Here is a 22,485-nt window from a genome sequence, read left to right on the forward strand (position 1 = left end):
AATTCCTCGAATTAACGTGCATAGGGTACTTTGATGGAGCATAAAGCATATGTATCCAGTGCAATGGCTCATGCACCACGGCTCCGTGTGTTTTCCAACTCTCGTTTACTACAATTCGCAGCACATACATTCGATGCGAGCTTGGTTGAAATCTTAACAGTGCTGTTGGTTGGGGCTTGCACTTGTGTGCCAAGCGAAGAAGCACGCTTAAACAACATTACTAAAGTAATCAACGACATGAGAGTGAACCATGCTACTTTGACGCCATCATTCGTTGACTTCATCAGTATCTCAGATGTTCCTCGACTTGAGACTCTTGTGCTCGCCGGTGAGGCAATGTCTCAATCACACCTGGAAACATGGTCCAAAATCAACCTTGTGAATGGGTTTGGGCCCACGGAGACTGCCGTTACAGCTGCCGTTAATTCAAACGTCACTAGATCCTCTGATAGCAGGGATATTGGTCTTCCTACGGGAATCCGTTGCTGGATTGTAGATCCAGATGATCACAATCAGCTTGTTCCTGTTGGTTGTGTTGGGGAAATGCTAGCCGAGGGACCTTCTCTAGCTCGAGGATACGTTAACAATCAGCAGAAGACTGCTGAGGTTTTCATTTATGACCCCTCCTGGGCGAAAGGCCAGGGTGGAGATCCCGGCCGGAGGTTTTATAAGACCGGCGATTTGGTAAGGTACAATTCCGAAGCTGGTTCGCTGACGTATATAGGAAGAAAGGACACACAAGTAAAGTTTCACGGACAAAGAATTGAGTTGGGCGAAATCGAAGACAACCTGAATACCGATTCAAATATAAAGCACAGCCTTGTGTTCCTCCCGAAGTCTGGGTTCTCTGAAGGCAGAATAGTAGCGGTATTATCTTTGCCTATTTTCGACGACATTTCAGACCCGGAGCCGGCACCCCTGAGACTTCTTGACGATTCAAAGAAGAATTCAATCATATCTCAGATACGTGATCGATTGTCGGCACGCTTACCAGCGTATATGATCCCCACTGTGTGGTTATGTGTCGAGGCTTTGCCAATGCTTGTATCCGGTAAACTAGACAGAAAGGCAACTGCGAATTGGGTTGGCAGCCTGGAAAATGACCCAAATATCCAACTCGCCAAGCTTGACCCCATGCCTGACGATAGTAGCACTCGGTCTGGAAACGCGACAGAGGAGCAACTGGCTTCCATATGGAGCCGCGTCCTCAATGTCCCTAGAAACCACATCAGTCTCAACGAAAGCTTTCTGAGTCTGGGAGGTGACTCTATTGCCGGATTAACATGTGTCGGCTTCTGCGCAAAGCAGGGAATTGGTATCACAGTTCAAGATATACTTCGGAGCAAGTCAATTAGGGACTTGGCAACCCGTGCAAAAGATATTCAACAGCCAGCATCCTATGAGGAAACCATCGAGAAACCATTTAGCCTCTCGCCAATTCAAAAGCTTCATTTCATGGTGCGCCAAGAGGGCCAGGGGCATTTCAACCAGAGCGTACTGACGCGCCTAAATCAACAAGTCGACGAGCATGACCTGCGCCGCTGCATTGAAATACTCATTAGCCGCCATTCTATGCTCAGATCACGATTGACTGACTTGGGTCCTGAAGGATTACAGCAGCGTATTACAGAAGACATTGCTGGTTCTTACCGTTGGCGCTTGCATGATGTGAATTGTCAAGGTCAGATTGAGCATGCCATTGCCGATAGCCAGTCAAGCATTAATGCCTTCACTGGACCCGTTATAGCAGTTGATATGTTTATTGGAAATGGAGAGGAATTTGTTTTATCTCTTGTTGCTCACCATCTGGTTGTCGATATTGTTTCGTGGCGGATTATCCTGGAAGATCTGGAAGAGTTATTGTTGAACCCGGATGAGGCTACATCGCAAACTGGCTCTCTTCCTTTCCAGACTTGGTGTCAACTGCAAGCAAACAAATGCCAAGAACCGAACATAGCCTTGGATAACCTTCCTCCGCCAGACCTCGCCTATTGGGGGATGGAGGAATGTCCTATGACTTACGGTGATGTGGACTGCGAAACCTTTCAGGTCGATGCAGAGAGCACGCATACTCTCCTGATGGACTGTCACCAATGTCTTCAGACCGAACCTATTGATGTGTTTCTCGCCTCCCTTCTGCATTCTTTCCAGAAGACATTTAGTGACCGACCTCTACCAGTGATCTACAACGAAGGCCACGGTAGGGAGGTTTGGGACTCTGGAATTGACATTTCGCGTACTGTTGGGTGGTTTACCATTCTGCACCCAATAACCTTACAACACATTGCGGAAGATGATCCTGTAAAAACACTCATAGGTGTCAAGGATCTCCGTCGACGTGTTACGGATAATGGCAGACAAGATTTTGCACGGCGCCTGGTTGGCGATGCCAAAGATCGTGGTCATCCTAGCCCCATGGAAATCTCATTCAACTATGTTGGCCAGCACCGAGACCTGCAGAGACAGGATGGCCTCTTCCAGCTTATGAATCAGATGGCTGGGGAGACCGGTCGCGGTGGAGGAGCAGCAGATTTTGGCGAGAAAACCCCGCGATTTGCCCTTTTTGAGATCTCTGCGATGGCTGTTCAAGGACAGCTACGTTTTACGTTTTCTTTCAACAGATATATGAAGCATCAGCAATCTATCCGAGATTGGATCTCAAACTTTCATAATCTGCTCAAACATCTCGGTCCGAAATTGCAGTCTCATGCGCCAAAACCAACTTTGAGCGATTTCCCAATGCTTTCCTTAACGTATGAAGAGCTCGAAACGATGTTCTCAAGCAGACTGCCGAGCGCTGGAATAGAATCTCCTGAGCAAGTAGAGGATATCTATCCCTGCTCGCGCATGCAGCAAGGTATATTATTGAGCCGTTCCCGAGACGAAGGGTTCTACTCTGTCCATGACACATTCGAAGTGAGAGGCTCGAGGGGTGAACCTGATCTCAATCGACTGGTGTTTGCTTGGCAACAAGTTGTCATGCATCACCCAATGCTACGGACCATATTTGTGGACAAACTCACAAGCCGGGAGCTTTTCTGCCAGGTGGTCCTAAAAACGATCGACTCCCAGCCGAGCATCATCAGATGTATCGATGAGAATGGGGTGCTCGCCGCGTTTGATGAGCAGGGACCAATGACCTATGTTGGACATCGGCCACCTCACCGATTTACTATCTGTCAGACTACTACTGGAAAATTGTTTTGCAGACTGGAAATCAACCATGTTTCCATGGATGGTTCTTCGATTTCGATTATAGCCCGAGACTTGCAGCTCGCATACGCTGGGAAACTAGAAACACACCGCAGACCGATGTTCAAGAACTTTCTGCATTATCTGCGTGAGCAAGATGACAGCACGGAGTACTGGTGCTCGTATTTGTCAGACTATATGCCTTGTCATTTCCCTGTGCTTAACGATGGCGTCTGCTCTGAAAATCAACTCCGAAGTATTCGTCTGAACGTCAACTTCTACAACGAACTCCTAGAAGCGTGCGAGAGGGCTGGAGTAACTTTGTCAACTGCGATTAGCACAGCCTGGGGTCTTACGCTCGGTCAATTCTGTGGCTCCGATGATGTTTGCTTCAGCTACCTGGCCTCTTTGAGAGATATGCCTGTCGAGGATATTGATTCTATCGTTGGGCCGGTTATAACGCTTTTGGCATGCCGTATGAAGATACCTGGAGATGGCTTGCTTACGGACATCCTACACCAAGTCCAAAATGACTATATGGAGCAACTATCCCACAGAAACACGTCGCTCATTGATATACAACACGCCTTGAAACTCTCAGATACGACGTTGTTCAACACTGGCGTCTCATACAGAAAGCTTCCCCCGCACAACGCAAACGCCGAGGAGGTGCAGCTTGTGGAGGTGGGATCAATCTACGATCCTGCAGAGTTCCCCGTTTATGTCAACGTCGAGGTTGCTGACGATGATGCGCACATCGACCTGAACTATTGGACGACGGCTTTGTCAGTTGGCCAAGCAGAAAATGTTGCTAGCATTTTTCTCAAGGCTCTGGAGAATATTGCCCATTACAAAGATACTAAGCTTAGCACGATAGGTGATATCGACTTTCTCAGCGAGCAGTTTTGCACAAAGCTATGCGAATGGAATGCGAAGTTGCCAGCTAGACCTGAAAGGTGCGCACATGAAATCATTCGGCAACAGGCCTTATCTCTTCCTCTATCAGCCCCTGCAATTTGCTCCTGGGACGCGAACCTCACGTACTCGGATGTCGAGCACCTTTCAACTCGACTGGCTCAGTATCTCATAGGACTTGGAGTAAAACCCGAAGTATTTGTCACCTTGTTTTTCGAGAAGTCAGCTTGGTATGTCATTGCACAAGTTGCTGTGTTAAAGGCTGGAGGAGCATTTGTCTCCTTGGATCCAAGTCATCCAGAGTCTCGACTACAGGGTCTAATAGAAGATGTTGGAGCTCATGTCATGTTGTGCTCAGTTAAGCATACTGAGAAAGCTTCCCGGCTTTGCAACACTGTGTTTGCGGTCTGCGAAGCAACAATCGATGGGCTTACAGTTCCAGCGACCATTATGCCTGCTTCTATCCCAAGCATACACAATGCAGCCTATGCTATTTTCACATCCGGTACAACAGGAAAGCCAAAAGTGTCAGTCATTGAACATATATCGCTTGGCATAGCTGCATCAACATTCACCGAGATTTTCAGAATGGGCCCCAGGGCTCGTGTTCTTCAATTCTCGAATTACATATTCGATGTCAACATCTCCGAAACCGTTATTACCCTTATGACTGGTGGTTGTATTTGTGTTCCTAGCGAAGAAGAACGGTTGAATGACTTGTCTGGGGCAATTAATAGGATGGGCGTCAATATGTGCACAATGACACCATCATCAATAAGTACTCTGAAACCAGAAGCCGTTCCCTCATTAAGAACAATCATAACGGGAGGAGAAAAAATGACAAAGAGTCATGTTGACCGTTGGGCAGACAGGTGTGTTATAAATGCGTACGGGCCTTCGGAAGCCACTGTGGCTTCGACGGCAAGCGTAAAAGCTGATGGGGGAAGACGCCTCACTGAGGATTACAATTCCATCGGCACTGCATTCGCTGGAAGGGCTTGGATCGTTGATCCTAAGAATTACCACCGTCTCCTCCCTATAGGAGCAATTGGCGAACTGGTCTTGGAAGGCTGCAATGTTGGACGTGGCTACCTCAACAATGCTGAAAAGACTGAGGAGGTCTTTATCACTGACGCTCGGTGGACTGAACATAGCGGACTAAAGGAAATCTTCAAGAACAAGGAGCGCATGTACCGTACTGGAGATCTTGTTCGGTACAATGCTGACGGCAGCCTTTGTTTTATCTCGCGAAAGGACACCCAGATCAAACTCAACGGCCAGCGGGTAGAATTGGAAGAAGTTGAGCAACAATGTGTCGGTCATTTGCCAGCGAATACACAGGTTGCGGTTGAGGTGGTTACGCCAGAAGCGAAAACTGTGGCGAAATGCCTTGCTGTCTTTTTCACTACCGATGATCATGACAAGAATGAGTCAGACTTACTGTTTCCTATGAATGAAACTACAGTGAGCATTGTGAAGAAGCTGCATAGCTCCCTGAAGGAGTCCTTGCCCACTGTGATGATACCGAAGCTCTTCTTCCCGGTACGTCGCCTACCGATTGCAACAACCGGAAAGCTTGACCGCAAAGGGCTTCGTACCATGGTTGAGCCTCTGCCAAAAGAGAAACTGATGCAATATACTACCTTCAATAGCAGCTCCAGACAAATAGCTGAAGATGGAGCTGAAGGGAAACTTAGGGCTTTGTGGGAGGAAGCTTTGGGACTAGCACCGGGATCCGTTGGCGCTGGTGACAGCTTCTTCGGGATTGGTGGTGATTCTCTCTCGGCTATGAAGCTTGTCAGCTCTGCGGACTCTCAGGGCATTGCACTGACAGTAGCCGACATATATGCAAACCCTATTTTGGCAGACATGGCAAAGATATGCAAGTCTTCGGAAGCGGCAGCTGACACGGCGACGATCGAACCGTTTTGTCTTCTTCCTTCTTCGATGCGCAAAGAAGCCTTACGAGAAGTTGCTGACCAGTGTCATGTATCTGAAGGATCAATATCTGACATCTACCCTTGCAGTCCGGTGCAAGAAGGTCTTATTACGCTCTCAACTAAGCAACAAGGAGCCTACATCGCTCGACCAATCTTCAAGCTTACGGACGAAGTCAACTTAGAGAGATTCAGAGGGGCGTGGCAGCGCACCGTTGATGAACTCGATATTCTGCGAACTCGTATTGTACATACGGACTCTATGGGTTTCCTTCAAGCTGTGCTCGACAAGGAACACATTTCTTGGACTACTGCAACAACAATGGAGGAGATCATGGATGACACGCCAGAGCTGCCAAATCATAGTGGAGGATTGCTGACTGCCTATGCAATTGTCCAGCCTGGAGACTCCTCTTCGCGCTATTTTATTTGGACCATACATCACGCATTGTATGACGGGTGGAGTGTACCATTGGTTCTCAAGAGGGTGGAAGAGCTGTATAAGGACCCTTCCGCTACCGGCTCTACGCTTCCATACAAGCTTTTCATTAGCCACCTCCAGGACAAGGATTTGTCTGAGTCGGACAACTTCTGGAGATCACAACTCGCGGATATCTCATGTTCGCCCTTCCCCCATAGTAAGGCTTCAACGCCGGATGCTGTACGTGTTGGAAATCGGCATCACAGCAGTGTAGAGATCGGCCAGACTCCAGCGAGCAAAGATTTGACCCTACCCGAGCTGATTCGCGCTGCATGGGCCATTGTTATCTCTGTCCATACTGGTTCCAATGATGTCTGCTTTGGTGAAACGCTCATGGGAAGAAATATCAGTCTCCGTGGAATTACTGAAGTCGCCGGGCCAGTCCTCACAACAGTCCCTACACGCGTACAGGTTGACAACGAGCTCCTGGTCACTCAATTCTTGCAAAATATACGCACGCTGACCACAGCGATGATACCACACCAGCACTCTGGACTCCAACGGATACGGAAGCTCAACGATAACACATCCTTCGCTTGTGACTTCCAGAATCTCTTAGTAATACAAACAGAAGAGGAAGTCATGAATGGAGACCTGTGGGTTCCAGAAAATAACCAAACCAGTGATGAATTCTTTACTCACCCACTTACTGTTGAATGTAAGATTAGCGGTTCGAAGCTGGTATTGACTGTCCATCATGACGAAATTGTTCTCGACAGCTGGCAAACTGAAAGGCTCACGAGCCAGTTCACACATGTGATACAGCAGTTACTCACTGTCTCTGAGAAGGACATCAGAAAGGTGGGTGACCTTGATGTAGCCAGCCCTCAGGACAAGCAAGAAATCCTTTCGTGGAACCAACGACAGCCAGCTCGCGTTGATAGATGTGTTCACGATATCATCCGGGAAAAAGGCGCTGCACAGCCTGAGGCCGCGGCTATTTGTGCCTGGGACGGTCAGCTTTCTTACAGGGAAATGTATGGCTATGCATCTTCATTCGCTGCCTATCTTAATACCCGTGGGGTTGGGCCTGAAGCATTGGTGCCGATTTGCTTGGATAAGTCTGTATGGGCGATAGTTACTATACTTGGTATTCTTATCGCAGGTGGAGCGTTTGTGCCTCTGGATCCTGCCCACCCAACATCGAGACACAAAGAGATTCTGGAAGAGATAGAAGCTCGTGTCATTCTTTGCTCCCCTCAATATCGCAATCGCTATGCAGGCTCCGTTAAGACCGTTGTCCCTGTCAGTCAGGAGACCATACGAGCTTATAGTGCTCTTACAAGGAAGACCCCGAGCCCTAACCGTGCTACACCATCAAACATGGCTTATGCGATTTTCACCTCAGGAAGCACAGGCCGCCCCAAAGGTATTATCATCGATCATCGCGCACTTGCAAGCAGCGCTACAGCTTTCTCGCCAATTGTGCACCTGAACGAAAATTCTCGGGCGTTCCAGTTTGCTTCTCTTACATTCGATGCCGCAGTCATGGAAGTACTTGCCACACTGATGCATGGAGGTTGTATATGCATTCCAAGTGAAGAAGAGCGCTTAAATGACGTTGTCGGAGCCATTCGGCGAATGGATGTCTCGTGGGCTTTCTTAACCCCATCTATCGCAAGCATTATCGAGCCATCGTCAGTTCCTTCTCTGAAAGTGCTTGCATGCGGTGGGGAGAAACTCTCACGGGAAGTAGTCATGAAGTGGGCCCATCGTGTGAAACTGATTAATGGCTATGGACCAACAGAGACAACTATTTTCGCGGTCCTGAACAATGTGACCCCAAGCACCGATCCTGCTTGTATTGGCTATGGCATTCCGTCCACATTGACGTGGGTTGTTGACCCTGAAAATCACAACCGGCTCTCTCCCCTGGGTGCGATAGGAGAGCTGGCTTTGGAAGGTGCTGCTCTTGCAAGAGAATACCTCAAAAGCCCGGAGAAAACGGCGGATGCCTTTGTTAATGAGCCAACATGGATCAGAGACTTCCCCAGCTCCCTACCTTCACCCAGGAGGATATACAAGACTGGTGATTTGGTAAGATACAATTCAGACGGTTCTATTGAATACATCAGCCGTAAGGACCACCAAGTCAAAATCCACGGTCTCCGTATGGAGCTCGGTGAAATTGAGCACCGACTGTGCGAAGATCGTCGTGTGCGTCACGCCGTTGTGATTCTACCAATATCAGGGCTCATTCAGAAACGCCTGGTCGCGGTGTTGTCTTTAGAATCTCTGAACTCAGGGAACGGTCTTAATTCTGATGGGGCATGCGAGCTTATCAGTCAGGATCAAATGGATGCTGCATATTCCGAACTTCAAGAGATTCAGAAAAGCCTTGAGTCACAGTTACCCATCTACATGGTCCCTCAAACATGGGCGGTGATCAAAAAGCTTCCAATGCTGGTCTCGGGAAAGCTAGACAGGAAAAAGATAACAGCCTGGGTCGAAAAGATTGACGAATCCACATATGATCGTATAATGCAGGATTACGACAATATCAAACGAGGTAATACGGAGCACAAGGATGAAGAGGACAATGACTCTTCCATCAATCTTCTTCGTGATATCTTCACCCAGGTGCTCAACATCCCATCCTCAAAGATTGATCCTAGCCGGTCGTTTGTTAGCCTTGGTAAGTGTGTTTCATTCAGCTACGATGGACAGGAAACTAACTTTCCACAGGAGGTGATAGCATTACTGGAATGGCTGTTATTTCCAGGGCTCGTAAACACGGGCTCAACTTGACGCTACACAATATTCTCCAGAGCAAGTCGATAACCGAGCTTGCTCTTACCTCCACTGCCATAGTCCAGGCAGTCAAACACGAAGAGAAGTCTGGTGAATTGTTCAATCTTTCTCCGATCCAGAGCTTGTTTATGCAAACCACCGATGAGTTCCAGGGCAAAGCTCGCTTCAACCAAAGCATGACAGTTCGCCTTACAAAACGGACAAAACCAGATACTGTGAAGAATGCCATCAAGGCGGTTATTGACCGACACTCTATGTTTAGGGCAAGATTCAGCAAGTCCTCTGATGGAAATTGGAAACAGACGATCACCAAGGTATGTTCAATCCTACTTGCAAGACACTAAACCTCCTAAACTAAGCAATCCCTACAGGATATTGATTCATCTTATCGGTTGCGCACTCATTCCATCAACAATGCAGGAGAAATGTTGCCTGAGATCGCGGAAAGTCAGCAGTGTCTGGATATCCAGAACGGGCCAATATTCGCCGCAGATCTATTTGAAGTTCGCGGTCATGAGCAGGTTCTATTCGTTGTAGCTAATCACCTTTGCGTCGATATGGTGTCATGGCGCATAGTCCTACAGGACATGCAGGAGTTCATTGAAACCGGTATCCTGTCCTCTGATAAGCCGCTGTCATTCCAGGGCTGGTGCGACCTGCAATTCGAGAACAGTAAACGAGAAAATGGTGTCATTAACCTACCTTTCTCTATTGAGCCACCCAACTTAACTTACTGGGGCATGACAAACTCACAAAATCTCTATGGTCATGTCAAGATGGAGTCGTTCACGCTGAACGAAGAAGCTACTGCTTTTCTCCTTGGCCGCTGTCATGAAGCTCTTCGAACAGAGACTGTTGAGATTCTACTCTCGGCTGTTATTCATTCCTTTAGTCGAGTGTTTACCGATAGGAACGTCCCGATGATATACAATGAGGGCCATGGTCGCGAAGCCTGGGATGCTAGTATTGATCTCTCCAGAACAGTTGGCTGGTTCACAGCAATGTGTCCTCTGCATGTCGACGAAGGCTCAGGTATGGCTTTGTTGAAGACAATTAGCAATACGTTACTAACTAGAGGCTAGATATTATTGATACTCTGAAGCGAGTAAAGGATACAAGACGCAAAATTGCGAATGACAGCCGATCTTACTTTGCTCAGAGTCTCCTCCATCCAACCGGAAGTGATTCTAAAAGCTTCCCAGTCCCCCTAGAAGTTGTCTTCAACTACCTCGGTCAACTTCAACAGTTGGAACGCAATGACTCCCTGTTCCAGCATTATGGCGGCGCATTTGATGCCGAAACTTTTGAAGTGACAGGAGACATGGGACCTCAAACGCCGCGATTTGCTCTCTTCGAGATCTCCGCGATCATCATCAAGGATAGGCTCCATGTTTCTTTCACATACAACCGAAATATGCAGCATAAATCGCGCATCCAGAACTGGGTCTCTGAGTGCCGAAAGGCCCTCGAAGAGGAGGTTCTGTCTCTCAAGGATTATTCGCCGGCGCCAACTCTTAGTGACTATCCCTTACTCCCGACAACCTATGCTGGACTGGATGATCTTGTCAAGAAAACTTTGCCTAGAGCGGGAGTTGAAAGCTGGAATAGGGTTGAAGACATCTATCCATGCTCTCCGGTACAAGAAGGTATCCTGCTCAGTCAACTTCGCGATCCGCATGGGTACATGTTCCACGGTATTTTCGAAGTTCGTTCTCTCCAGGGCAAACGTATCGATTCAGCATTATTACGAAAGGCATGGGCAATGGTAGTCAACCGACACCCAGCCTTGCGTACGTTGTTCATCGATAGTAACTACAAGGGTGGGACGTTCGATCAGCTGGTGATCAAAGCATCTGGCGATGATGTTCTCGAATTCGAGTGCGACGAGTCGCTTGCATTCGCTAAACTTGATCAAGTCAAGCTTCATGATATAAACGCCACCAGGCGGATAAAGCTCCCACAGCATTTGACCATCTGCACCACAGCCTCTGAGAGGGTGCTCATGAAGATCGAGATGAACCACGCGATCGTCGATGGTGGCTCAGTTGACGTTCTCTTCAGAGACCTAGCATTGGCATACAACAACCAGCTCCCTGCAGGATCCGGGCCTCGCTACAGTGACTATATCAAGTACACCAGGAGCCAAGTGCATGATAAAGCGTTGAAGCACTGGAAACAATACCTCGCCGGAGTTCGCCCCTGTCATTTGTCGTTCTCTACTAAACCAAGCGGTGATCGTCAGCTTGGCTCCCATTTAATGAGCTTCAACCGTTTCGGCGAATTGCAAAAGTTCTGCGAACATAATTCTGTCACTCTTGCCAACCTAACGCTTTCTGCCTGGGCTGTTGTTCTTCGGAGCTTCACCGGCTCAGACGACATCTGCTTTGGTTATCCCTCCGCTGGTCGTGATTCTCCGGTTCCTGGAATCCACGATGCTGTTGGTATTTTCATTAACATGGTGTGCTGCAGAGTCAAGTTCATCTCGGGTCAGACATTACAGGATGTCTCCAAGTTGGTGCAAAGTGATTATATTGGAAACCTTCCTTACCAGAACTGCTCTTTGGCACAAATCCAGCATGAGCTTGGCCAACAAGGACAGTCACTTTTCAACACAACCCTGTCCATCCAGAATCGTTCCGCTCCTGAAGACTCCGGTGACAAGACCATATCATTTGAGATGCAAAGGGCATACGACCCGACCGAGTATCCTGTTACTGTGAATGTTGAAACAACAAAGGGGCGTGAGGGTATCATGCTGAGATACTGGACGGACACAGTGTCTGACAGTCAGGCGAAGGACTTGGCGGATGCTATTGCTAAAGTCTTTACGTGCTTCATTGAGAGCCCGTCCAGACTTGTATCGGAACTCAAGCTTGCTCCAAGCCAAGGCCCCTCAGTTACGAGTAACTCCGCTTTGGTGGACCTGGACGTACTCAACAGTGATGCTCTACGAAAGTTGATTGACATCCGTGTCAATGAGATAATCACCCGAATGCTCAAGGAGGGAGCGCTAGCTATACCTACAGTGCATGAACTTCATATCAAAGCATCGGAGGGTTCATTCGCAACGAAACGGATGCCTCGTGAAAGGGACCTTTCAGACTCTATGCTGACTTTGACCAACTACAGCAGAGCATCAACCGATACCAGGGAATCAACTGACCTTGAGAAACGGCTTTGGACACTGTGGAGTTCTGCACTGGGCCTGTCTCCCAACATTGTCAACCGTAAAGGCAGTTTCTTCAAGCTGGGCGGTGATAGTATAACTGCTATGAAGATGGTTGGCGCCGCTAGAGAGGAAGGCCTCTCGTTGAGTGTAGCAGATGTCTTCGGCAATCCAGTGTTCGAGGATATGCTGGCCATAGTTGTCGCTAAGGATACCCCCAAATTGTTTGAGACTCATACAGAGATCACTCAGCTCAGTGAGAAAGTCCCAGAGACACCGGTCGTCATCACTAGGGCAGTTTCACCCGACGAAATATCCGTGCTGCGGCCTATGCCGATTGACGATTCGTCTCTACAGTCCAGCATCTGCTCCAAAATTGGTGTCTTCAGAGGTGGCATTGCCGACGTTCTCCCCGTTACCGACTTCCAGGCTATGTCAATCACCGCAAGTCTCTTCAAGTCCCGATGGATGTTAAACTACTTCTTCCTTGACGGTAAGGGCCCATTGGACATTAGAAGACTTAGAGAAAGTTTCTTGCGGGTAGTCGACGCTTTCGACATCCTCCGGACGGTGTTTGTCTGCTTCCATGGCCAGTTTTTCCAGGTCGTCTTGAGAAAGATGCGGCCAGAAATCGTCGTTCACGAGACGGAGATGAGTCTGGACGAGTACACTGAGTCCCTACAACAGCGTGACCGAGAACAAGAACCCCGACAAGGTGAACAATATGTGCAGTTCTATGTCGTTAAAAAGAAAAACACCGACCACCATCGTATCCTGATCAGAATGTCGCACACTCAGTTCGATGGCGTTTGCCTTCCACGAATCATGTCGGCCATCAAAATGGGTTACGAGGGAAGCCCTATTCCCCCAACGTCCTCTTTCTCGAACTACATGCGCATGCTTCCTGGCAGTATCACTCCAGAGCACTATCAACATTGGTCGACACTTCTACAAGGCTCCAAGATGACCGATATCATCAGAAGACAAACACCCAACAACTTCCAACACATCGGCTCCTTCACTGCACAGAAGAAAGCCATCGAGATCTCAGCCACAGTCATCGGCGACGTGACCCTCGCCACAGTCATGCAATCAGCCTGGGCCATGACACTAGCCAAGCTCTCCGCACAATCCGACGTGGTATTCGGGCTCACAATCAGCGGCCGAAACGCCACAATCCCGGGTATCGAAAGCACCGTCGGACCCTGTCTCAACATGATTCCAGTGAGAGTCAAGTTCGGAGACCGATGGACGGGTCTCGACATCTTCCGCTACCTCCAGGACCAACAAGTCGCCAATATGCCCTACGAGTCGCTCGGGTTCAGAGAAATAATCCGAAACTGCACGGACTGGCCCGATTCCACATTTTTCACCACCTCCGTCTTCCACCAGAACGTCGAATACGAAGGCCACATGCAACTCGACGACAACATGTACCGCATGGGCGGCGTCGGCGTCGTAGACAACTTCACCGACATCACGGTAGTTTCCAAACCAACAGGCGACGGCAAGCTGGATATCACGCTCGCCTACTCCCAAAGAAGCGCAATCACCACTCCCTCTGCCACAAAGATCCTCGACATGCTCTGCGAAACCGCCCACAGCCTAATCACCAACCCCCAAATCACCCTTCCCTCCCCATCAACCCTCTGCTCCCTACCCTGCCAAGTCATCGACGACCTCCCCAGACCAACAGAAGAGCACTTCCTCACCTCCAACCTCAACAGCAGAAGTATCTCCGAGCTCCTCGTTCACTCAGACATCCTCAACAAAACCTGGCAACACGTCCTCCCCAACAAAAACCCGGAGACGCCCCGGCCGCCCTTCCAGCTCAACTCATCGTTCTTCGGCCTGGGCGGCGACATTTTCAGCATGGGTCAATTGGTCTGGTGTCTCGAGCAGGAAGGTCTCCAGGTCAGGCTCGAGGAATTGCTCGAGCATCCTACTTTCTTGGGCCATTTGGCTGTGCTAGCATTGCATAATGCTAAACAGGAGAATTTGGTGGAGAGGACCAGGACTGTTGAGAGTAGAGCTCGTGTTCCGTCTGTCTCGGTCAAGGGTAGAAAGAGTGCCAATTGGAATCCTCTTGGTAAGGCCGTTACCTTGGCCAGGAGGTTTACTACCAAATGGAGTTCGAAGGCTTGATTATATTGTTACGGGATGTCGTTTGACTGATGGGCTTCGTTCATTTGCCCTTTCCATCATTACCAAAAAAAAAATAAAAATAAAAATAAAAAGAGAGAGAGAGAAAAGAAAAAGCAAAACAGGAACAGCCTCCATTCTTCATTTGTCTAAATTATTGGACCTTCTTACACATTCTTTCTATTTTCTTCGCTATTTCATAACCTTGTGACTCTGTCCAACTGGACCATTTTTCTTTCACTATTCATTCTGAAAGTGGACACATTTATATTCATATTCGTTGACATATTTGATACTTGATATTATATTGTTATTATTTAGTCTGTTAATTAGGAAATAAAGAAAAACAAAAGCCACACAATCTCATATGGTCATAGCCACGAAATTATGGAAACCGCTTTTCTCCCAAGGCACAGCTCTGGTATCTCTAAAGATTGCAAAAACTATAACTTTTATCTTTGCTTCGTTAATGGGTATATGAAGCACCGATATAACCAAAACAAACCTTACTCAACCATATCTTTTGAACATGATATCGTCATAATCATTTAGTCACGAAGACAGCGGACACTCAGTCCCCATAAACGGAAGCACGAGACCACTTTCCAGCAGCTCTAATACGCTTCCCAAAGATGTAAAACAAGTACGGAATGGGTATAAGCGCAACCGACACAAAGCCCAGAACACTGGAAGCCCAGGGCACGCCCAACTTGCGGAACATGATACTCGCGAAGAGCGGGAAACAGCCTGCGAAGACACTCCGGAGGAAAGTGTTGGCTGCCACAGCGCTGGCGGAGACTTTCTGGAAGGTGTCGATCAGGTAGTTGAGAGCGGCTTGGAAGATGGTGAAGAAGCCGAAGCCCATCATCACGGCGCCAATTACGGGGCCGATCCAGTGAATGTCCGGTTGACCGGTCCAGCCGAATACGAACATGCCTGCGGCGAAGAAGACGGATCCTAGCATCATTGGGGGAAGTCGGGCTTCGGGGACAGGGAAATTGTTGTTTGCTTTGAAGCGCCTAACGTAAAACTTTTGGTTGAGGAGGTTGACGGCTGCGCCGAAGAGGATTCCGACTAAGTACCCTAGGAATGGCAATGCGCCGACAACTTGGTTCCAACCTCGGACTTCTTGGAATTCAACGGGGAAAGCTGCCAGGCTAAGGTAGATGATACCGTAAACGAATGAGGCGTAAAGGGCGACCAAGAAACAAATTGGGGTTGTGAGGAGCTGGAAGGGGCGGATGAGGTATTTGTTGCCGAGTTCCTTGAATGTGACGTCCCATTCTTCATGGCGCGCGTGGAGAGCCCAATTACCACTCTCGAATCGGAGTCTCTGGGCCTTGTAGACTAATAAAACTGGGGGATAGCTTTCATCAAGGAACAAAACGTCCATCGTGAGGAAGAACATCATCATAATACCGGTGAGCTGGAAGAAACGAAGTTAGGAGTCTCTGGGTGACAGTATGAGAGAACGTAGTACTGACATATTCAGTCCATCTCCAACCAAGATAGCTTTGAACAATTGCACCACCAACGATAGGTCCTAGCACCGGTCCTCCAACCACGGCCATAGCATAACCAACAATAGCCGCTCCTCGCTGTTCCGCGGTCCAAATATCACTCAGTACACCGCCAGTGTTGGTGACAGGTGCCGAACCAAAGAATCCGGTGAAAAACCGAGTGATCATAACTGTCTGTAGATCTTTGGCGGTAGCGGTGCCAAAGGAGAAAACAGCAGCAATGAAGTATGGGGCTAGAACAGCAGGTTTCCGCCCATAGACTTCAGATAATGGTGCCCACACAAGCGGTCCAAGCCCTGAAGGGACATTAGCCAAGGGTCCCTTAAATGTGGGTGATTTCCAGCTTTAGGACCTACCAAACCCGAACAACAGCAATGCTGTACCAAGAGTACCAACTTCCTCGCCGACGCCGAACTCCGCATCGACTTGTCTCGTGCCTGTGGAGTAGCTGTCCTTATGTCAGTATACCATTATAAGAACATGAATAAGGCACTGGATCATACATCGAACTGGCCCAAGTCGCACCTGTATTTCGAGCATTCAAGTCAGGACTTTAGACAATTATATAGAGGTAACAATTTGCATACCCATTGTTGTCAACCCGTACAATAGAGTAGTAATAGCCTTTTTCCTAAAACTCCAATTAAGCGGTCGATACGGGTCATCGGGTCCATCGAAGTCCACGATCACATCAGTCGATGTTTTGGTATGTGTCAGAGGGTGCGTGAAGCGAGCAGTTTGGCCAGGTTCTCGACTGCGAATTCTTGAAACTACCGATTGCGCGCGTTGTTCAAAGACCGACAGGGCGGAGGCCGCTGTGCTCTGCTTCTCCAGCGTTGCGTTGGGTCGTTCATCGTAGTTGGTATGCCGCAGCTCTAGCGAATTGCCGTCATCGTCGAGAGAGCTATGAGATGAAGATCGTTCTTCGTCTCTTGTCATGATCTCATTAGCAAATGACGTAGATAACGCAGGCTGCCAAGAGAATTCTGTAATGTATTGAAGAATCCCCGAGGGACGTTTTCCCCGTAGACAATAGTGATAAACGCGAATTGGCGCAAAAGAGCAACAGAGCGGTATGAATCAGACGTCACTGGTTCCAGGAAAAATCAAAAGTCTAGGCAATTCGAAGAATTTTGACAGGAACCAGAACTATATAAAAGTTCTTTCAATGCTCGGCCAAAAGCCGTCTTAACCGAGTCACCACTCCGAGACCGTAATCGGACGTCCGACCACATCTTCATTCGCCGCTAAATGCATTTGCCGCTAAGTTGTGTAGTGGGGTCGCAGCTCGGCTGAAGCCCGTATTGACCGATCATTTATTCACCCGCAGTCACCAGCAATCTAGATTCCCGTGGAAGTTCAATCATGACATCTAATTAGTCGCTGCTCAGTTCTTTGAAAGCTAATGGCAGTTGAGTTGGCAGGACATCCGCATTCATTTCAATCGCCAAGCCTGCCGAACCACTCTCCGGAATATTTTCCGAGACCATTTTAGACGCTAAAAAGGACGATCGCCGGGGAAAAGACAAAGAAAAGTGGACCGGGTCCATATCGCATCACGTGAAATGTCACGGGACTGATTGAGAACGAATAACGATAATAATATATCATATAGAGATCCCTAATAAATAGAAACCAAGAATGTGCCGCAATATCTTAAAAATAAAAAAAAAAAAAAAATTGGAAGTTTAGATCAAACATAACCAATCCATAAAAAGACAGCCCGGGACAAGGGAAAACGGTTATCTATGAATTGAGCAATGTTTCACTAGTTTGTGAAGCAATAGCGATAATTCCTCATATCTCCATGTAATATCCGAACATGATCGTAGTCCTCTATTCATATATTCTACCCATCGTATATCTTGCAAAGATAGTTCATGCAGATACATGTATATGATCGTAATACATCAAGTCATCAATTGGCGGGAGTAGAGTGCGTGCTCTCCCACTTGCGCACTGCCTCCATAGCAGCGGTCACCTTGAGACCAATACGAGCGTCCAGCTCGTAGCTTTCCCATCTAGCAGCCTTCTCAAGGTATTCCTTGCATTCTTGCACCTGCTTTCTTTCGAGTTGTGTTCCTTCCTCACCGTTAGTGATCTTGCCCTCAGTAGCCGGAGCGTCGTGAACGGCTATGTAACCGGGACGTTCCATCCAGAGATTAGCCGCCATCTCGAAATGAGCCACTGGGTGGATCCAATTGTCTTTAAGATGGCCCGTGAACAAAGACTTGTCATGGTTGAGGACAGACTCTTTAAGCAACTGTCTAGCCTCGTCATGTTTACGCATCGCACGCATGACGGCAGCCCGCAATAGCTGTAGAATTGCCTTCTCTTCGGGACCTTCCCGGGACCACTTCTTGTTTTCGTCGCTTTCGGACCAGGCGAGCTTCTGCATAGATTCATCGAGCTGGGCTTGTGTCATCCGACTATGTCCGTTCCAGAAGAAGATCATCTCTTCGATGGGATCAACGCCGACTGCCTCCACAAGGGGCACACTCCATTCCTTCGCTCGCGCTTCCCATTTGGCAATTTTCCGTGCAACGAATACATCAAAAGGTAGTTGTCGTGCCATGAAGCGCTTCTTTCCCGCAAACGTCGGCGCAGTTCGGAAGTACTCTGTAGCTTTTTCTGCGTGCTCTTCTGCTTTTTTAGGGTCTGTTACAATAGTGCTCCGGTATAAGGAGAGATGAGATGCTCCTGCAATATAATAGTATAATGAGCGAGACCAGGAATTCAACTCGACGCACTAAGTACCCGTTAGCAGGCCCATACATGGCTTCCACTTGAAAAAGAGCTCAGACCTCGAGAAATGCTTCGGCGCACAGTTCATACTTGTGGAGGTACATCGCATTCAAGCTGCGCTCAAACACCCGCAAAGCTTCGACCTGTTTGAGCGGACTGCGCTCTTCACCACACAGAAGCTCCAGGGATCTTTCTAGATTCTTGTTCGCTCCTTCCATCCTAGACTCTTCAAGCAGCCAGAGTTGACTCTTGGGGAACCGCTGCCTCATCTGCGCTAACAAGGCCTCGAGCCTCTTCTGAGGATAGCCCTGCACATCGCCCTGGTCTCCCGGAACTGGGTCTGGCATAATATCGCAGTAACGGACGAAACCATTGTAATAACCGAGAATCGCAAAAGCAGCAAGTGCCCCGATCAAATTATTAAACTTACTAGCTTGCCACAGCATCCTCAGTCCCCGCTCTTTATCTCCGTAGAACCCAATGATACTGAGCAATTTACTGAAGGCCGGAGGAACCATGGAGATGACAAGAAGAAGAATACCGAAACAAAAGTTAGAACCAGAGTGCACGAAAACATCAATCTGGTTTTTGAAGATATCTGAATCGGGATCGTGGCTAAGCATATCCGAGGGATTAGGCGTCGATAGTTCAGTTGATTCCCCAGATTTAGTGCTATCCTGAGAGACACTTAGATCAGATAACCTCTGGGATAGCCCTTTAGCCTCGACGGTGGCTGTTTGGCTGGGTTTGGATGCCTCCCCCTGGTCTGCAGGAGACACACCACCGCAAATTGACTGCATATATGCCTGCTCCATCTTGAGGATGCCGTCTAGCGTGATGTATGCCTTTCTCATTTTATAGAAACCTTTGATACTTTCTGTAAGGCTCTCATTGAGCACACCCACAACAGCACTCATAAGCTGGGCCATCGCCTGACAGAGCGCGAACTCGGTGCCCGGCGAATAGATCGGCGAGTGATAAGTATTGGGAGCATGGGAGTTGTGCTGAGCCTTGTTTTGATCACTAGCTGCACTGGTCTCGGCCGTATTGAGTCGTTCCGATGCTGTCAGGGGTCAGTGATCAACCTAGTTCTTGCCGAGAGACCAAAGAATCCACGGACCTTGGCGCATAATCTCCTGTTCAAATCCCAGTGTTGCCCGGATAAATGCAACCACCCCTCGTCCAAGCTATACACGAAGAAAAAGGGATCGTAAGTAAAGGCATTCAAAGGGTCGTTGTGGATCCTAAGAGCAGTAGTATTGCTCCCCAGCCACGGACAATACACACATTGTGAAAAGACGAAACACCTTCCGAAAGACCATCTTCGGCACCGTCGACGTCATCATTCAGGATGAGGGTCGCAGCTAAACTCGTACAAGATTAGTATACGTCTTGACTGGGCTTCGGGCGTCCACAGTAGGCAAGAAGCACATACCCCGCATAGCATCCTCAACTACACACTCGAGGAGACACAAATCAGTACATTACTGAACGCATAGCACATTGAAATGATTGCTGAAGAAACACTCACGATCCCGCAATTCAACCAACGAGTCCAAAGATTGCGTCGAGGCATTGGCACCAGCCTTCTTGCCATATAACCACGAGCCTACTTTGAGCATGGTGAAAGGTGCAGGTCGCGCGAACCGTCGCAGATGGATATGAGATGAGACGAAAGATGAATTGAGGTCGAAATCAATTTTTCGCAGACAGAGCGCAAGCTGAAGGGGAGTAAACCCCAAGAGACGGAAGCAAACAAAATGGGAAGAACATATACTCTCCCATCAGATACGGACCAAGGGCGTGGAGGGTTTCCGGGAACATAACCTTCCGGGATACAGAAAGGAAAAAGAAAAGCGGGAAATCAAGAACAATAAGTAAGAAAGGAGAGGAAGGTCCCGGTCATAAGAGCCGCGATAATGTAAGATGAATGGGTTAAGTAGAACCGTGGTCCACTATGGCGGCGAGGCGGAGCGTTCGGCCATGCGATAAAGGGTAAAGAACGATGACCTGCCAGTGGATGGAAGAACTACAGCTAATAACTTGGTTTAATGAGAATATTATGAACGCATACATTCTCCTCTTTGGCCCCATTCAGTGAATTAATTCGGTAGCGTTAAATCCGATAAGTCCTGGCTTTGCGGCTTTCGATTTTTATACAGTATTTTTACTGATTTAATCCAGAGCTTGAGAGTAACTAAGAGATCTCAAAAAACCCAGTCTCTCCGGTAGTTCCGGGAGCCTCAAAAAGGGTGTGGTTCACTGGTTATGGTGTATTAAGTCAGTTAATGGACATTAATTAGGCACAAATTTGGTTGGCCTTAATTGTCGGGTCTTGGCTTTCAGGTGTCTGGCGTCAGTGACCAACCCAAAGCCATCGATCGGTCTCCGCGCGCTTCTTTACAGCACCAAAAGCCCTCTCCCATCAACTCTAATAATCACTAGCTATTTAGCTTCGGCTCTCTCACATTCGAGCTCTTCCTGAATATCCACTTTTAAAAACATATCTGGTCTATCGCCTAATACTCCAAACGCATCGTTCTCTCACCCCCACCCACCATGTCGAACTCAACACAATCCCACGATAAGCCCGAAGCTTCACAGCAACCCCAACAGCAGAAGCCCCCCGTGTTGGAGGAAGACGATGAATTCGAGGATTTCCCCGTTGAAGGTCAGACAATAATAGTGGATTCCGCCCGGTGAAAATAGCAAGGAAGACCAGCGACCTGATTGCATTACTGGAAGCTTCGATTGCTTCGTGAGATGAGAGTTGCGCTGACCGACGGTTTCCATCTACAGACTGGCCACAAGAAGAAACCGAACAAGCTTCTGGATCAGCAAACGGCGCTAATGGTCACCTTTGGGAAGAGAGCTGGGATGACGATGATGCCGCTGAGGACTTCTCGAAGCAGTTGAAGTGCGTATTAGTCCCCTATGGTGGCCGTGGTGGCCACAGCTCCAGCAGTTGCTAGGCGTTCGGTGCCATTGTGGCTGTTGATATTACGTCGAGACATGGTACTAATATTGTTGGTTTGACTGCAGGGAGGAACTGAAAAAGGTCGAAGCATCCCGTTAGTATGCAGAGTGGCATGGTATCGGTTCGGTTCGCGAGATGAATGACAGCTCAATGAATTAATTGACCGTGGAATTACAAATATATCAAGACGAAACGCTATACATAACCTCACAACTGGGCTAAGCTAGATCTCGATGCTCGAAGAATTTATTCCAAATCTTCTTTGACCTGCACTGTATTGGGATTGAGGATGTGCAGTTGAGGAGACAACCTATGATGGGATACTTGACAGCAGGCCTACAGACGAGAAGAGGCGACGACTTGAGTTTTTCTCGCCACGTATTCTATAAGTATCTACAATTTAATTGTGAAACGATTCAAAGTCCATCCCACACCAGATTAAGGCAATCACAGCTTAGGACCCAACACTATGTTATAGCACTCTATCATCAGAACCTTTCTTCTCATGCAAAAAAAAAAAAAAAAAAATGAACAAAATAACTAGTTTTGGATTAATTTATCGTCTCATGTACATTACATTTATGAAAGTTAAACGTCCCTCATAAGCGAGAAGACATGCTGGACATGAAGAGAGACTGTCCGACGCTTCCCCCTTTCAA

The 22,485-nt window shown here is 48.1% G+C and overlaps 4 protein-coding genes across 4 annotated transcripts in view; 2 read left to right on the forward strand and 2 right to left on the reverse strand.

The window, feature by feature from the left end:
• pes1 (non-ribosomal peptide synthetase module) overlaps positions 1-14,977 on the forward strand; it is an 18,454-nt gene extending 3,477 nt beyond the window's left edge. The window contains exons 5-8 of the mRNA XM_041294060.2: positions 25-9,160; positions 9,211-9,590; positions 9,648-10,308; positions 10,359-14,977. Of these exons, the coding sequence (XP_041149328.1) occupies positions 25-9,160; positions 9,211-9,590; positions 9,648-10,308; positions 10,359-14,587 (14,406 nt within the window). The 3' untranslated portion in view covers positions 14,588-14,977. The remainder of the gene's footprint in view (positions 1-24; positions 9,161-9,210; positions 9,591-9,647; positions 10,309-10,358) is intronic.
• A 178-nt stretch (positions 14,978-15,155) lies between these two features.
• Positions 15,156-17,043, reverse strand: F9C07_8358 (putative MSF drug transporter; the record flags this gene model as incomplete). The annotated part of the gene is made up of 5 exons (XM_071511766.1): positions 15,156-16,010; positions 16,069-16,400; positions 16,461-16,552; positions 16,608-16,629; positions 16,692-17,043. 5 exons carry the CDS (start codon positions 17,041-17,043, stop codon positions 15,156-15,158), a joined length of 1,653 nt encoding a protein of 550 aa, XP_071367753.1.
• Positions 17,044-17,723: 680 nt separating this feature from the next.
• On the reverse strand, positions 17,724-21,160 carry F9C07_2168711 (outer membrane protein iml2). Its single transcript, XM_041286893.2, has 6 exons — positions 20,381-21,160; positions 20,285-20,302; positions 20,137-20,213; positions 19,970-20,036; positions 18,909-19,912; positions 17,724-18,853 (listed from the first exon to the last, which is right to left on the reverse strand). The coding sequence occupies exons 1-6, from the start codon at positions 20,469-20,471 to the stop codon at positions 18,023-18,025; spliced, it is 2,088 nt and encodes a 695-aa protein (XP_041149327.2). The 5' UTR covers positions 20,472-21,160; the 3' UTR covers positions 17,724-18,022.
• Positions 21,161-22,421, forward strand: F9C07_2286089 (putative 26 proteasome complex subunit Sem1). The gene is made up of 3 exons (XM_041294059.2): positions 21,161-21,520; positions 21,649-21,766; positions 21,892-22,421. The coding sequence occupies exons 1-3, from the start codon at positions 21,409-21,411 to the stop codon at positions 21,923-21,925; spliced, it is 264 nt and encodes an 87-aa protein (XP_041149326.2). The 5' UTR covers positions 21,161-21,408; the 3' UTR covers positions 21,926-22,421.
• The last annotated feature ends 64 nt before the right edge of the window (positions 22,422-22,485 follow it).

The sequence above is a fragment of the Aspergillus flavus genome, chromosome 6 (genome assembly GCF_009017415.1).
Source record: "Aspergillus flavus chromosome 6, complete sequence".
In the NCBI taxonomy this organism is placed as follows: Eukaryota; Fungi; Ascomycota; class Eurotiomycetes; order Eurotiales; family Aspergillaceae; genus Aspergillus; species Aspergillus flavus.